This window comes from Centroberyx gerrardi, chromosome 2 (genome assembly GCF_048128805.1).
Source record: "Centroberyx gerrardi isolate f3 chromosome 2, fCenGer3.hap1.cur.20231027, whole genome shotgun sequence".
Taxonomy (NCBI): domain Eukaryota; kingdom Metazoa; phylum Chordata; class Actinopteri; order Beryciformes; family Berycidae; genus Centroberyx; species Centroberyx gerrardi.
In genome coordinates, this window is record NC_135998.1 from 36,416,633 (window position 1) to 36,432,482 (window position 15,850).

At 41.8% G+C, this 15,850-nt stretch overlaps 1 protein-coding gene across 1 annotated transcript in view; it reads left to right on the plus strand.

Moving 5' to 3' along the window:
• The first annotated feature begins 4,568 nt into the window (after positions 1 to 4,568).
• The window catches only part of LOC139931907 (high-affinity choline transporter 1-like), a 28,096-nt gene continuing 16,814 nt past the window's right edge, over positions 4,569 to 15,850 (plus strand). The window contains exons 1-2 of the mRNA XM_071925548.2: positions 4,569 to 4,752; positions 7,559 to 7,675. Coding sequence (XP_071781649.2) covers positions 4,569 to 4,752; positions 7,559 to 7,675 — 301 coding nt within the window. The remainder of the gene's footprint in view (positions 4,753 to 7,558; positions 7,676 to 15,850) is intronic.

The following is a 15,850-nucleotide window of genomic DNA, read 5'->3' on the forward strand; positions in this document are numbered from 1 at the left end:
CGTCTGACGTCAGCAACGTCAGTGCGGGTGCGGGAATGTGCCAGAAATGGTGGATCTGCAGCCTCGTGTGCTTCTGTGTTCTTCGTTTCGCCCGGTATCAGCGCTGTTGGATTAATTGTAAGTATTAAACACGAAATTAGATTTTGTTTTAATGATTTGTTGATATTTGGAAGTTGAACGTGCTGAGCTAGTATTCAGGTTAGCCACGTAACGTTAAGCTAGCGGAACTGTAGCCTACCTGAATTGGATACAGTGATGCTAGTTAGCCAAGCAGGCTAGTCAGAGGCTAGCTCCATTGGGACTGGCGCTACACTGCGTGGGCGCCAATCTGTTACACGTGTGAAACATATTGTGTGAAAATATTTGCAATATAGTATAAAATCGGGGCTAACGCTTTACAGCTCACAGGGGAAATGCGTAGAAGAGTAGCGGCCATTTTTCAGACCTTAATATGAAAACAGTTGGGAGAAGCCAGACAAAAGTGAGATTTTATACTTAATTGCAAGTATATTCAAAATATGTTTTACTCGTCTAAAAGAAAAGGGTTCAAGGCTTTCAGAAATCTTATCATATTGGCAAATTTTGGTCTGGAAACGTTGCCTACATTAAGGGTTAATGGCGCAAAGATTTTGTCCGGGTGATTTTTAATGGAAGGCGGGACTGGCGCCCACACAGTGTCAGGAGTTTAACAGAAATGCCTGCATTGTTTGCATTACTTGCACGTACAGTTAAAGATGTGGTTGTGGAAACTGTTTATGTCAAACCTGCAATGGTGCATAGCAGAATGTAATTTATGACACTGTGTTCATAATCCAGGGAAACCAATCAGTGTTTGAGTTGCAGTGCTGAGTGAACAGCCAACATCACACCTTCACCATGTGTCATTAGGTAAGTTAAATGAGTTGGTTAAACTAAAGAGAAGTTATATTAATTCAAAATAAAGTTGGCATTACAGGTTTTAGCAAATACTTTCATGGATATTGGACCAATTTTGAAATTCTCACACCGGCCCAAGCCTACATTCTGTATAGTTTCACCAAATTTGACTAATGTTGAACTGACTAATTGATGTCACTGTACTGTCCTTTTCCTCTTTATTTAAATGTAGGTGTATGCAGAGTTCCAGCGGATCACAAACCAGAACCTGCCCAACACATTCTATGCTGAGCTTGATCGCCACACTCGTTTGATGACCTTATTCAGACAGAAGGCATCCAAAACTGGGAAGACAGCAGATGCTTTGGCTGAAATTTTTAAAATCCATGATGAACAGGTGAAGAGATTACACATTTCACATGTTAAATCTGTGTAATATTGGTGTTATTTTTAATGATTCAAGTGAGCTTTTGAATTACACAATTAGTCCTCTCTATGTCTTTGCCATTTCTCTGATTGCCCCAGATAAGTCGGCAGGTTATTTGTGGATTTATGTCCAGATATCAATGTGGTGGCCAATTGCTTGGGACTCTTTGGCATCAGGTTTGATTAGTTAATTGATTAGTTATTTACACGTCTGTTGTAATCTTCATAGGAGTTACATGATATCCACACAAGGCGTACCACTGTTCTACATGCCCTTCCTGTGTATCTTCGTGAGGAAATCTCTGGATTTTTCAGAGCATGCATGGTAAGTCCCTTTGAAGAATTATCAGGCCCATTACCTTCTCTTTTGTGCCCATGGTGTTTTAGATGAAGTGGATGTGATTAATGTGATCTCTCTTTCATTCTTTCAGGATGATACTGATGAGCCAGAGATTGGGGATGCACCAGTGGCCCTCCTTACAGTCGTCAGCGACAGTGCCATGAGTCCAGTTCACTACCATCCTGTGAGAATCTCCGTCGTCCTAGAAAGTGATGTCGTGGTCAACCTCCCCAGACTTGCCGATGCCTTCCTGGTAATGTTTGGCCTGATCTATGCACTACATCTCAGCTATCCCAAAGGACTGACCAACACTTTTGAATTCACTCAGAAAATTTTACTTGGTATGGAAGGTGGTAAACTGTCACCCAGGCTGCAGACTCCCAAGAATGACTTGATGATACATGTGTAGTAGGGATGGCAAGATCTGCGTATCTCATGTTACGATTCGATACGTGATGTGGGGTTCACGATGCGATACAAGACATTCTGAGACACAAATCTTTCCACGATGGCACCAGCTCGCTAGAATGTAAACCAAAAAAAATGTCATTACAAAGTGCAAACAATGTCATTTGGATGGAGAGTTTGTGAAATTTTAATGGGCAAGCCGGGGCAATTTTCATTACTACAGCAGAATAAAATGTAGCTAATATCACATTTTTGTATTGTGATATATTGAATTTTGATGTATTGTCCCATCCATTCCATGTGTAGAAATTGGTCTGAAAAGCGGAAAAAAGGCTATTTTATGGTTGGACATGTACCCTCTAATTCAAAGTTATTTACTTACTACTACGATTTTCAACCAGGTGTCCCAAAGTACACACTGTGCCTTTGGACTTGTTAATGTAACAGTTTTACCTTTTAACATTTCTTGTTATATGTAGAGTTGTACGAGGAGTTTGTAAGCTATTCATGACATTTATGAAGGTTTGTTTACAAAGTTGCTGCACTAGGTTATCAACCCGATGGCCCAGATGTACACACTGTGCCTTTATACTTGTTAATGTAATAATTAGACATTTTAACAGTTTTAGTGAAGAGTGAGAGAATTACATGCAAAGTTTATAAGCTATTGGTGACATTTATGTAATTTTGTTCTTAAAAGTTGCTGCCCTACTGCCCTGAACAGGTTTTCAGCCAGATGGCCTATATATATATATATATATATATATATATATATATATATATATATATATATATATATATATATATATATATATATATATTTTTTTTTTTTTGTGTATATTTTTTAGATAAATATAGTTTATATATTTCTCTGTTTTTTCTTTTTTATAGTTATTTATTTGTCTTTCAAATATTTATTTCACTGTGTGTGTTAAAAGGGAGAGGGTGGCACGAAAAGTTTACTCTTGGAACAATTTTTGAGTTCTCTGCACTTTGAATATGGTGTATATGTATATTTTTTAAGTTAGTGGTACTCATTGTAATTAAGGCAATCAGTTGCCACAATTTTTTTAAGTTTAAGGTAAATGATTTTAAGTTTCAAGAAGTCAATGTTTTTGAGTTGTGAGTATGCAAAAGATTTAAAAAGAGACTAATAAATATTGAGTTTATTGAACATGAAACGCTCAGTTTGTGTACTTAAAATTATTCAGTTATGTTAACTTATTGTATTGAGAGAGATGAATGAATATTCTAAGTTGCATTAACTGAAAATATTTGAGTTGACTTAATCAGTAATTTGATTTAACGCTAATCAAATGGTACATGTAACACTAACTCCAAATATTTAAGCTCTGAAAACGTGTGACTTTTGAGTTCATAAACTTAAAAAATCTAAGGCAATCAGTTGCCTTAATTTTTTTGAGTTCTGCTAACTTATTTGGGTTTACAGTGTACGTGGGTCGGAGGAGGCTTCGTTGTTGGACTGACTGAGACAGTGTACTCCCCCTCTATGGGACTAACTTGGGCAGTCACTCTCTTATTAGGAGACGCTGCATCTTTTGCTGTAGGTAAGACTTAACTCAACTTAGCTCATTTCAGAAAAGTGTAAAAGGCTTGAAAAAGTTCTGAAGTTCAGAATCTGGAAGAATAGCTGGAGACACTCATTTGTACAGTGGTGTCGTGGTCATCAGGACACAAAGCCGGGCCTCGTTTCCCAAAACCATCTGAAGGCTAAGACAATCGTAGTATCCATCTTACGAAGCCTCTTTAGTTTGTGAGGTGTTTCCGAAAAGCATCTTAACTTAAGACGCTCTTAAAGGGATCGTAGATAACGACTGCCTCTGACTGGTCCTAGAACGCTAAGTGCGTCTCGAGAAGGAAAGAAAACACTCCACCGTCTCACCTGCAGGACTCACTGCAGCTTTTTAACTGGAGAGTTTATGGTTTATTAGGCTGTTTTTATATTATTTACTGTTATCTAATTTATTTTCATCTTATATAATTTATTTCTTTATTAGGCTTTTATTTCTTTATTAGTGGCGTCTGGAGTGGTGAGCTTTTGGAGAAGGGACAGGGAGTGGGAAAAAATATGTTCAAAAGACTGTTCAATGGCTCGTTGACATGCACTGAAACCGGTCATGCAGGCTATTGTATGTCTGCCATGGTGGCCACGCCTGCACCGAAATGTTGTGCAACAACTGAACAGTGTGTAATTAAAAAAATAAAGCTGTCTTGATCAAAGATCAAAATTATGATATGAATCATCACTCCTAAATCTGAGGCTAGTTATTAATTTTTGCTCAAGGCAGAGGTGGGGACTCGAGTAGTGCCGTTAAGTCCTAGTCTTTTTTTTTTTTTTTTTGATAGCAGGGCACCACCATGTCTTCTGATGCCAACTGCAAACCTGTTTGAAGCTCGTCTTCTGGAGCATCCTCCTCCTTTTCATAAATCCCTGTGTGATGCATTCAGTTGCTCAATCAGCTTGTGAGGAAGCCAGTCAACTAACACTCGGTCCACCATGGCTCTCAACATCCCAGGAGTGATAGCGATGGTGATTTTCTACTTGCTGGTCCTCGGTATCGGCATCTGGGCTTCCTTCAAGTCCAAAAGGGAACAGAGGAAGAATGAGGCCGACACGATGGAGATGACCCTGCTGGCAAACCGAAGCATCAGCTGGGTGGTGGGGATCTTCACCACCATAGGTGAGTTTACAGCTGACTACACTAGAGGTGGAAATTATATTAAAAAGCATTGTTTAAAAATACAAAAAACACTCTTCAAGGTTGCAAATTGCAAAAATGATAAAAATAGGGTAGAGATTACAAATGTGAAAAACAAAGTAGTTGGATTGCTCAGAAACATGGAATGTGTGTTACTTTATCAGAGTTGGAAAATGTTTTGCATTTAATTTCAGTGTTTATTTTGCAAACGAACATAAGTGTCGCTCTGTGAAGATCCTCTGGCTGGAAAAACTCTTGGGGCGGCTTAAAAAGACTATTAACATATATGACAGATTTATATACCCTCAGTGGCCACTTTATTAGGTACACATTAGTTAAAAATTAAAATGTAACTGACGGTTGATTTACGGTCCTTTGTAAACGCTGGGATTTGAACCCCGCTGGCATCTAAGGCAAATGTATACGCCCATCCGCCACCCCGACTTCGACACCCTTACTGTCCACCGTGCCACTTCAATGTGGTACTTCCTGTTTATAGTTGTGTCTCCTTCACGTAACCATTTTTGCTGGGAATACGTAATTTTAACACTTTACATACCACCAACACATAATTTGCTGTCGTGTTCATTTCACGCTTTTCTATGAGATCAGGTTGATGTTGTTTAGCAGCCCACTTGGAAGTCCCATGTCGGACCTTCCCACCAGCACATGAAAGCACAGTGTTAAATTTCACAGTCTGACTGGTTTGACGCCCCCCACCCAGATCAGCACTGTTCAATAACTTATTGAAACAAACTCAACTACCTGCCTATAAGGTAAAAACCTATGCTAATATTATGATATTACTGCAAGTAGTATTTCAAGTATTGTACATTGACTGAAACCAAATGAGCATGACATTAGACAAAGGTGAAACGAGTAGACAAATCGGTCCCTGCTGGTCATGGAGGATCTAGCTAGCATGTTTTTCTACATCATCTGGCTAGCTAGCATGTTTAGCCACATCTGGCTAGCTATGTTTAGCCACATCTGGCTAGCTATGTTTAGCCACATCAGCTGGCTAGGTAGCATGTTTAGCCACATCTGGCTAGCTACCATGTTTATCCACATCATCTGGCTAACAGTATCTTTAGCCACATCATCTGGCTACCTAGCATGTTTTGCCACTCAGTAAACTGGAGACGAAGCACATCATAATAGGACCAGTTATTTTTTCCAATATAGATGTATCAAGTTAAAAGTTTAAAAGTCACTTCTAACAAAACCACAATCATAGACAGGTAGGCAATTAGCTAGTTAATTAGCAACATGATCTCATCAAAAGTCGTGAAATGAGCAGAAACTCTGAAACACAGATTTACGTGCTGCGGACACGAGTTATGTGAAAATGACATTCCTCGACCACAAATTAAATTCTGTGCCAATAACATGAATTGGACACGGCATTTTCAGCTAAAGGTTGGCTACGTTTGCCTAAACGTTACGTTTAGGCAAAACATCTTTGGTTAGGATTAAGGTTATGGTTAGGCAACTAAAACAACTTGGTTAAGGTTTAGGAAAGGCTTTGTCATGGCTAAATAATTTCGCATAACCATTTCCTGCTGGGAAAATGGAATTTTAACACTTTACGTGCCACCAACACATCATTTGGTGTTAAGTCGTGTTCATTTCACGTATTTGCGTGCGATCAGGTTGTTAATTAACTAAAGGTAGCCAACTTTGTCAATACTAATCATTAGTGCCATCACCTGTTCCTACACCAACATGATCTCACACAAATACGTGAACTGAACATGAACTCTAAAACGGCGATTTACGTGCTGTGGACACGTATTATGGGAAAATAACGTTTCTCCACCACGAACTGAATTACGTTCCCCCGCAACGAATTGAAATACGTTCCTCCACCACAAATTTTAATACGTTCTTCCGCCTCAAATTCAATTACATCCCAAAGGCTGGTTAATGGTTAAGTTTAGGCAAGTAAAACGACTTTGGTTTAGTTAAGGCAAGTAAAACAAGTTTGCTTAAGGTTATGGTTAAATTTAGGCAAGTAAAACAACTTGGTTAAGGTTTGGGTTAAGGTTATGGTTAGGCAACTAAAACAACTTTGTTAAGGTTAGGGAAATGGTTTGGTCATGGTTAAATAAGAAAAAATGAAAATGTGAAACACAGCTTAAATCACCTCTGTTGCCGGCATCGAAGGAAAATGCATACGCCTGTCCATCACCCCGACCTCCATGCCCTTACTGGCCACCATGCTGCTTCAATGTCACACTACTTCCTGTTTATAGTCGTGTCTCCTTCACGTAACCATTTCGTGCTGGGAAAACGTAAATTTAACACTTTACGTTCCACCAACACCTAATTTGCTGTTAACAAGTCGTGTTCATTTCACGGTTTTCTGTGAGTTCAGGTTGTCCTACACCATTGGTTTGCTCCTTAGGCTACACTTCACCTAAGCTACCAAGTGCCCATACTGAACAGATGATATGATGGCACTGCCCCAACGCTGAAAGCCCGTGTAAATACAGTGGCAAAATTAAAGTTAATTGAAGACGACATCCGTAGTCATATATAGATGGTACCTGCGTCAAGCTGTTTTACCATGAATTTTTCATCATATTATATTGTTAAAATGTTGTGCTTGTTTACTGGGTTCACGTTGAACTTGGCCACCTGTTGCTATCACTCTCCTGTCAAATGCTTGCCAGGTATGTATGCATCTGCCTGTGTCAAAATTGCTGCTATCTGTTAAGTGAACCGGTTGCTCTGTGTGTGTGTGTGTGTGGGTGTGTGTGTGTGTGTCTGTTGATCTATCCCATAGCTACGTGGGTCGGAGGAGGCTTCATTGCTGGAATCGCTGAGACAGTGTACTCCCCCTCTATGGGACTAACTTGGGCAGTCACTCTCTTATTAGGAGACGCTGCATCTTTTGCTGTAGGTAAGACATAACTCAACTTAGCTCAACTCAAAAACAGAAAAGTGCAAAAGGCTTGAAAAACTTCTAAATCTGGAGACAGTGGTGTCATGGTCATCAGGACACAAACCAGGTCCTCGTTTCCCAAAAGCATCTTAAGGCTTAGACGATCGTAGTATCCATCTCACGAAGCCTCTTTACGTGACCGGTCTATCCCGTCCCCCCAAGTCAACAGGCCGGAGTCCAAGAATTGGTGGATGGCTGTAGTTTATTACCAATCTGAAATAATGAGGCAACATATAAGAGCAATGATCAGTCTCTATCTCTCTGGATAAATCAGCTCTCCGGAAGTATATTCATTCAAATTCCACAAGGCAAATTAACCCTGAATGTATTTTACAACTTTTATGAGCAATTTATCTATACACACAACTTATCCACAGCAAGTATTCAAAGCGCAGCTGCAGATGAGTCGAATATCCTCGCGATATCAGCAGCACTGCAATTACATCTCATGACCAGCAGATGTCGTTGTCCCCACATTTACAAGAATTGAATTACACTACATACACCCCCCTTAAATTCTGCTAAATTGGGGCAACATAACCAAAAACAAAACCCACAAAAGACTCAAGTGAAGGACAGAAAAAAAAAATACCTCTATGTGCGTAGAATGGAACTGACAGTGGATGCAGAATCATCCATAACCTGATAACCTGACAAATAAGCCTATTAGAAGGTTTACTGACCCTACCAACTTGTGACCTGGCTGAAGTGGGATGTGTGCAAACTGCAGTTTCTGGGGCAGCCCCGGTTGTGAGGGAAGGTTCAGCAATACCAGAAGGCGCAGAGAGGGAGAGAGTCATTTTCAGTCACAGAGGAATGAACCACAGCACTGTCTCTGTGTATGTCCACACATTGGGGGCACCAACAGTCCCATCGTCCTGAAGAGGAGTATTCTCAACTGTATCAGGCAAGTTGACAGGTAAACCCCCAGACTTGTCTTCCGTAACTGCATCGGGAAACAAATCATCCCTCTCATAGTCATTGTTCAAAGTGTCATCAGTCTGAGTCATGAGCCAATGCAATGTCTGTACATCACAGTCCTGTACCCCATCAGTTGACATGGCTGCACCACGTTCACTCCCACGACACCTCACTGCACTCTGAGCAAGCGGAACCTCATCCCCCCTTATCCTCCAGAGAAAGGAAACTAACAGGTAGCAGGAGATTCCTATGAACTATCCTTTCCTTAGCTGAGAGTGGGTCCCTAATCCTGTACACATTGATTCCAGACCTCATGGACATCACTTCATAAGGAGTAGATTCCCATTTATCCACAACCTTTTTCTTCCCTCTTTCTCTCTGGTTGGCAACAAGCACCAACAGCCAAGGGAGAACCTTTCACCTTACGGTTGTAGATGTCAGCATGACATGCTTGGTCGTTCATACTATGCTGCTGTGCAATCTGAGCAGCGTCACTGAAGTCACGTTTCAGTTGAGACACAAACTCCAATTGACAACATTGTCATTGGGAAGGGCATGCTGGAACATGACATCAATAGGGAGCCGAGGAATCCTCCCAAACATGAGATAAAACATGCTCGTTGTCTCATGGGCTGTGCAATTGTAACAGAAGGTCAATGTCTGCAACATGCGCGGCCACCTAGCTTTACTCTGAGGAGGCGGAGCTCTTATCATATTTCCCAGGGTTCTGTTAAACCTCTCTGCAATCCCGTTACCCATAGGATGATACAGGGTTGTGTGCGACTTCCGTACTCCAGCCATCTCCAAGAGTTCTTTAATCAGCCAACTTTCAAAATTGGCCACCTGATCAGAGTGAATTCACTTTGGAAACCCATAAATGCAGAAGTCATTCCACAAGCGAAGAGCAACTTGCTTTGCAGACTGATTTTTGCAAGGAAACGCATGTGCCATCTTAGAGAAATGATCCGTAACGACTAAAACATCTACAGATCTCTTATCACTCTGCTCGGCAGTCCAGAAATCAATGCAAACCAATTCCATTGGTTCAGAAGAGTGAATGCTTTCAAGTGGAGCACGAGCATCCGGCTCTGTTGTCTTTCCTACAATGCAGCCATGGCAGTTCCTCACATGGTTCACAATGTCACCCTCCATCTCATTCCAGAAGAACCTTTGTCTTGCTAGGGAGAGGGTGCGAGAGCGACCCTGATGGCCCGCCATTTCGTGAAGGCCATGAAGAACTTGCTGCTTCAGGGAATCAGGAACAATGAACTGAAATAGTGATATTGATTGTGAGTCAATATATCAGCAGTACTGCAGTAGTGTGTCATCAGACAAAACAGTCATCTATAGAGATGATAGAACTGATAATTTGTTCCACGAACCTGCTCATGTCGAACATGGTCCCACACTTAAGACAATGATAGATAGTGGTTCAATGGCATGTACCATAAGTGAAGCAGCTGAAGCCAACGTTTTGGAACACATAGCTGATTTGAAAAGACACTCGGCTGATGTCATTATTATTGGCTCTGGTGGAAATGTGGTAACCCAAGTGATTGACTCTGTTTACTTTAAGTAAGAGGGTTATTGTCCATCTAGGCAGCAAAGTAGTGACCTTTCAGCCAGTTACTGAACTTATCACAGACAGCCAACTTTAAGGCAAGAACTTCTAGCCGATGAGCTGGATAGTTAATTTGAGATCGGGAGAGAGTCCTGTTTGCAAAGGCCACAGGCCTAGCGAGGACCAGTCAGAAGGTGAGAGCGTGGCATGTCATCTTCTTTTTAGGCTTCCAGCCCCTTCTTGCTATTTTTTTGTGTTTGGCTCAGCTGTGAGCTTGAAGAGAGGTTTGGCCTTGGCAGAGCAGCCCTCTATGAAATGTTGGTAATAGAGAACCATTCCCAAGAAGGACCTGATTTTCCATCTTAGCACATGGTGTTCTTCCATTAGGCTCCATGAGATCAGGTTCTTGGACATTGTTTATGGCATACACTTTATCTGGGTCTGTCTGTACTCCATTCTCACATATGAAAAAGAAAAGAAAAAAAAGAAGAATTTGACAGAGTGCTACAGGAAATGGCACTTTTTCACACGAACAAGACACTCTTTCAGTTCATTGTTCCTGACTATCATCACTATCATCGTTGATGGGAGGCTCTGTCTCTCGATCTGTATGGCCCTCCCCCATGCACAGATCATTCAGTTTCCCTGCTGTTTAGAAGTAGAGGTCCTCTTCCTCTCTGGGCAGTTGTGTCTGGCATGATCCAGTGAGTGACACTGAAAACACAGCTTGTGCTCCCGGCAGTGAGAGAGCAGTGTGAGAGGGATCTTTACATACAGAGCACGGTGATTCATTCAAACCTTCAATCATGGGTGGTTTATTAGCAAGCCGTTTCCCTGAGTCAAACTACCCTACTCTTAAATCAGCAAAAACACACCCACATCTCATTACACATTCATTGCTACCTAAGAATTAGATGGTGTTGGTTTAGCTACCTAACTCCAACTCCATCTTGGTTCCAAAGCCCCCTTTGTTCAAACTGCACGGTCACGGCTGCCATTTTGAACTCTCGCGAGACGTCCCACTCATGTGGTCACGTCCGCCATCTCTCTCTCTCTCTCTCTCTCTCTCTCTCTCTCTCTCTCTCTCTCTCTCTCTCTCTCTCTCTCTCTCTCTCTCTCTCTCTCTCTCTCTCTCTCTCTCTGCAGGTGAGTTTTGTTCATCTTCCACCTGAATGCGCGCTGCGATGACGTCAGTTACCACGACACAAATGCGACGATTGGTCCAAATCACAAGTGGTCTGTTGATTTGGCCATTTCGTGCGGAAAAGTTGCGGCAATTTTGCAAAACTGCAAGCTCTCGCAAATATTGCGGAGATTTCTTGAATTTGCGTTAATTACTGCGATCGCAAAATCGCAATTTCCTGGAGGGACTGCTTAACATTTGCACAAACTGCTGAATCAAAAGCAACCCAGTTTGGGTAATTTCCAACCAAACAGCTGGGTAACTATTGGACAGAACACACGCTGGGTTAATCTAACACAGCAAGATGGGTTGTTCGTGTAACCCAGCAAGATGGGTTGATCATTCAATCCAAATGTTGGTTCATATTAACTAGAATGCTGGGTTAATTCTCATAAATAGGTTATTATTTCCTTACAGTAAAATCTGTATAAACGTTATTTCAATAGACTACACATGTCTATGTTTATGTCTTCTAAACTAATTACTTGGATGTGCAGGCCTACTTCACAATACATTCAAGTTTGGTAATGCAAATCATACAAACATGCAATAATAACCACATTTTTAAATACAATGTTGGAAAAACTTTAGAAAAATAATCCTAATCATCAATTGCAATAATTTGCACTAATTTATTGTTAAACTTTAAACTAAATATCAATTTTTAAAAGTTTTCAATTCCACAGCAGAGGCACTATTAAACTGGAATCAATACAAATATCAACAGTAACATTATATCAAGCCCATAAAAAGTCCAGAACATAATGGCCTTGACACTTCAGCCTGTACTCCACCATGTTAGTTCTAACCTATGATGGAGAGAAAGGAGTACAGAAAGAAAAATAAGGTAGGACGATAAAGTAAAGATGAAGTCAAAAACCAAGGAGTTAGCAGTCTGCTTTCCCAGTTTTATATAACACTCAAAATGTGACAACATCGTGCTCCAATAGCCACCAAAGCCTCCACTGTTCACTGCTGTCCTTGTAGAAACAATGCTGACAGCTCACTGTACTTTTCCACATCAGGGATTAACTTTATATCTTCCATCTTCTTCATTTCTCCCTTTCTTCACAAACTCCCTCATATCAAAGCAGTCTCTCTCTGTAGTAGTCTCTACCTAGTTCAACATGAATCGCCAGTAGTTCAAACTGACCTGGGACAGAAGTGGAAACCTTTACAGTGACATTTAAATAAAATCAAAAATGCAAGAGACCAATCCCTTTACATGCTTTAAAATCGTTCGGAGAAAAAGAGGTCAATGTCAGGTTCACAACGGTAATGGAAGGGGCTGACGTAATGTGAAAAAGGTTCTGAGGATTAACACCACCAGTTTTCTGAGTAGAGTGTCTAGGCCTAATAAGTGAAGAAATCCTCTGAAGAGACTTGCAGGGATTTGGGAGCACCAGGCCGACAGGGGGAGCTAGTGAGTGTAGGTTTAGTGCAGGCTGTGGTGGTGAGGAAGAAACACAATTAGTGACCGGTGTTTTGCCTGGACCATGATCTGGACATGCAGAGGTAGCAGAGGTAGATAGTCAAATTCTGGGGGCGTTAAAAACAGTAGAAAATATATTATCTGTTAAAATGCGCGCGCCCAGACCGCTGGGGTGGATTCCATCATTCCTAAAAAAGGATGGGCGATTCCAGAAGAGGTTAAAATTGTCAATAAAAACCATATTGTGAGCCATACAGACCAATTGCAGCCAGGTGGAGGCTAAGAGTTCGGCTAAAACGACCAATGCCTCGACCAAAAGAGGGGATTGGACCAGAAATGAAGACCCGTTTTCCACAACCTGTAAGTGTCAAACAGATGGATAAAATCACGTTTCAATATTTCTGATGTTTGGCTTGAGATATCGTTGCAACTAACATGGACAATCACATTACGGGCATGGGGGTATTTGACCAGAAGGCTAGGTAGCTTTTCTAAAATGTCTAAAATCTTCACACCTGGAAAGCAGTGAGACTCTACTGACTTTTTCTTGACGTTTCTAATAATGGAATCACTGATAATCAGTGTGGAGGGGGGAGGCGGCAGTAGGCTTCGGCCCTGTAAAGCGGGAGGAAGAGATGAGGGGATTCACACACAAAGACAAGACTAGGGAGAAACAGGGAGATCAGGAGGCGAGGTAGGCAGACTCATGACACAAACAGAGGGAACAGAAACGCAGCTAGTGTAGCTGAGCTATTAAGGCCCTGACACACCAGGCCGACGGTCGGCCGTCGGCCAATGTCGGGCCGTCGGTAAGCGTCGGTGTCCCTAGTTTTTGCGGTGTGTCCCGCACCGTCGGCACTAGTCGGACCCTGTCGGCGGCTTTTCGGCCGATTGAGCGTGTTAAATCGGCGTCGGAGCCCGTCGGTGAGAGAGATCACTCTGATTGGTAGTTCGTGTTTTGCCTCTGGATGATTGGACTGATAAATTCCTTCAACATGTGGAACTGAACAGGAAAGAGCCGAGCGAAATTTTTAAAATCGGAGGTTTCATTTATCTCCAGCTCTCGACGCAGGTTCGGGAAAGCCCCTTGAGCCTGTCGCTGGAGTAACGTTATTCATGCTTTCACCCATTTAGTGCGGTTTCTCCGTATTTTTCGCCTCCACCTCTTCCTTTCTTCTTCCACAACCAAAGGACCAAGGGCTGACAACGCCAGTGCCATTTGCAACTTCTTATCAGACATAAGGTATGGAGAGTTATTTCCCCTCACGCAGGCGCAGAACGTACGTGCTAGTTGGCCGTCGGCTGTAGTCTTTGCGGTGTGTTCAAGTGCAACTTTTTGGACCAGACGCAGGCGAGGTGAGGCGACGCAACAGTCGGCCTTCGTCGCCGCTGGTTCTTTGACGTCGGTTTGGGGTGTCAGGGCCTTTAGAGTAGTGCTTGATTGTAAGCAGTGGACTGATCTAGTCTGAATGGGGTGTCGGTGTCGTGGGGGGGTCTACAAAATTCAAACAATCCAATGTTAGATCCCGCCCACTGGGTTTGATTTTGACAGATTTAATTATTTCATAGTGCACACCCAAGCATGAAATAAATAAATATTTAAAGCCCCTATGTGTAGGATTTAAAAATTGTTGATTTTGGCGACGAATACACCCCCCCCCCCCCCCCCCCACGGAGAGACCGCATTCCCACCTGGACAAGCGCTGGTTACAACAACCTCACGTCAGGTCTCCATAAAGCCAGCTGACCAGGCTTTCACCCCAAGCAAGCCCAAAAGGCCAGGGACATTTCCCCTTTCCAGGTCTGCTAAAATCAACAACGCCGGTTCTCCTGATCAACTGATGGCTGACAAGCGATCAGCTAGTCCAGCATGACTAACTAACAATTGGGCACCAGACACTCACCACTGGCAATAAACAACTGCCATAAAACATGTGACTCGGACATGCACACTCTGCGTGACCATGGGAAGAAACTACAGACTACAAACTATAAATTGAAATATAACATTCTTAACTTCTTTTCCATAGAGGAACATGATTATTTTATGTTGTCTTACTCTGTGGATGTGATAGTCAGCATCTTGCCCTAGTTGTAAGCTCATGAAGTTATAATTTATTAAGTTAATGAACAAAACACTGTTACTTCACCAATCTTGACCAAAAATGACTAAAAGTAATAAAAGTGTCAATCTTTAAAATGTTCTGTAGCTCCTTCCAAGTACGTGGGGCATTAAATCAAAAAGCAGTTTTCCCAAGTTCCGTATTTACACGTGGAATTTTAAATAAAAGCCGGTCATTGGAGCGTGTATGGCGGGACGTTGATTACTGAATGATTACTTCTGTCGACCGCAGAAACAATATCGTTCCATACCAAGGTAATTGCAGAGATGGTGCTGTGCTTAGACCTGAAACCAGATTGGGAAGGGCTCAAAATTTAATTAACAGAGAGATATGTCTTGAGTTGATTGTTTACTAATGATTCCAGGATTTTTGCTAGACAGGAGAGTTTGGAAATAATCTATAATTATTATGGTCTATAATTATTCAGATCACTCTTTTCGCCTCCGTTGTGCAGAGGGATGATGTGAGCTTTCTTCCAAACTCTAGGGACTACTCCAGTGGAAATGGAAAGATTAAAAATATGGGTTAAAAGCTCAGTTATCAGTGGAGCAGAGAGCCGAAGGAAGAAAGGATCTAAGCCATCCTCTCCTGTTGATTTCCTAGGGTCAACAGAACTAGAAAGGTGCATTTTCTGGAGAAAATGCGTGTGATTGCTGAAAGTGCAAACTGGGCCTGTCACAGCCCATAATAACAAATATCTAGAATATGTTTGTGTACATCCGTGTCTGTGTGTGTGAAAGTAAAGACAGATGAACCTAAAAACACTGGTGCAGTTTAGTGTGGGTACAGCTCACCCTTTCAGTTGGTTGTATGTGACTGGTCTATCACTCTCCTCTTTCCCTCTTTCTTATCCTATGGCTGTATCTATTTCACATATTTCTGTCTGTCTCCACTTGTTGACTCTGTCTCATCT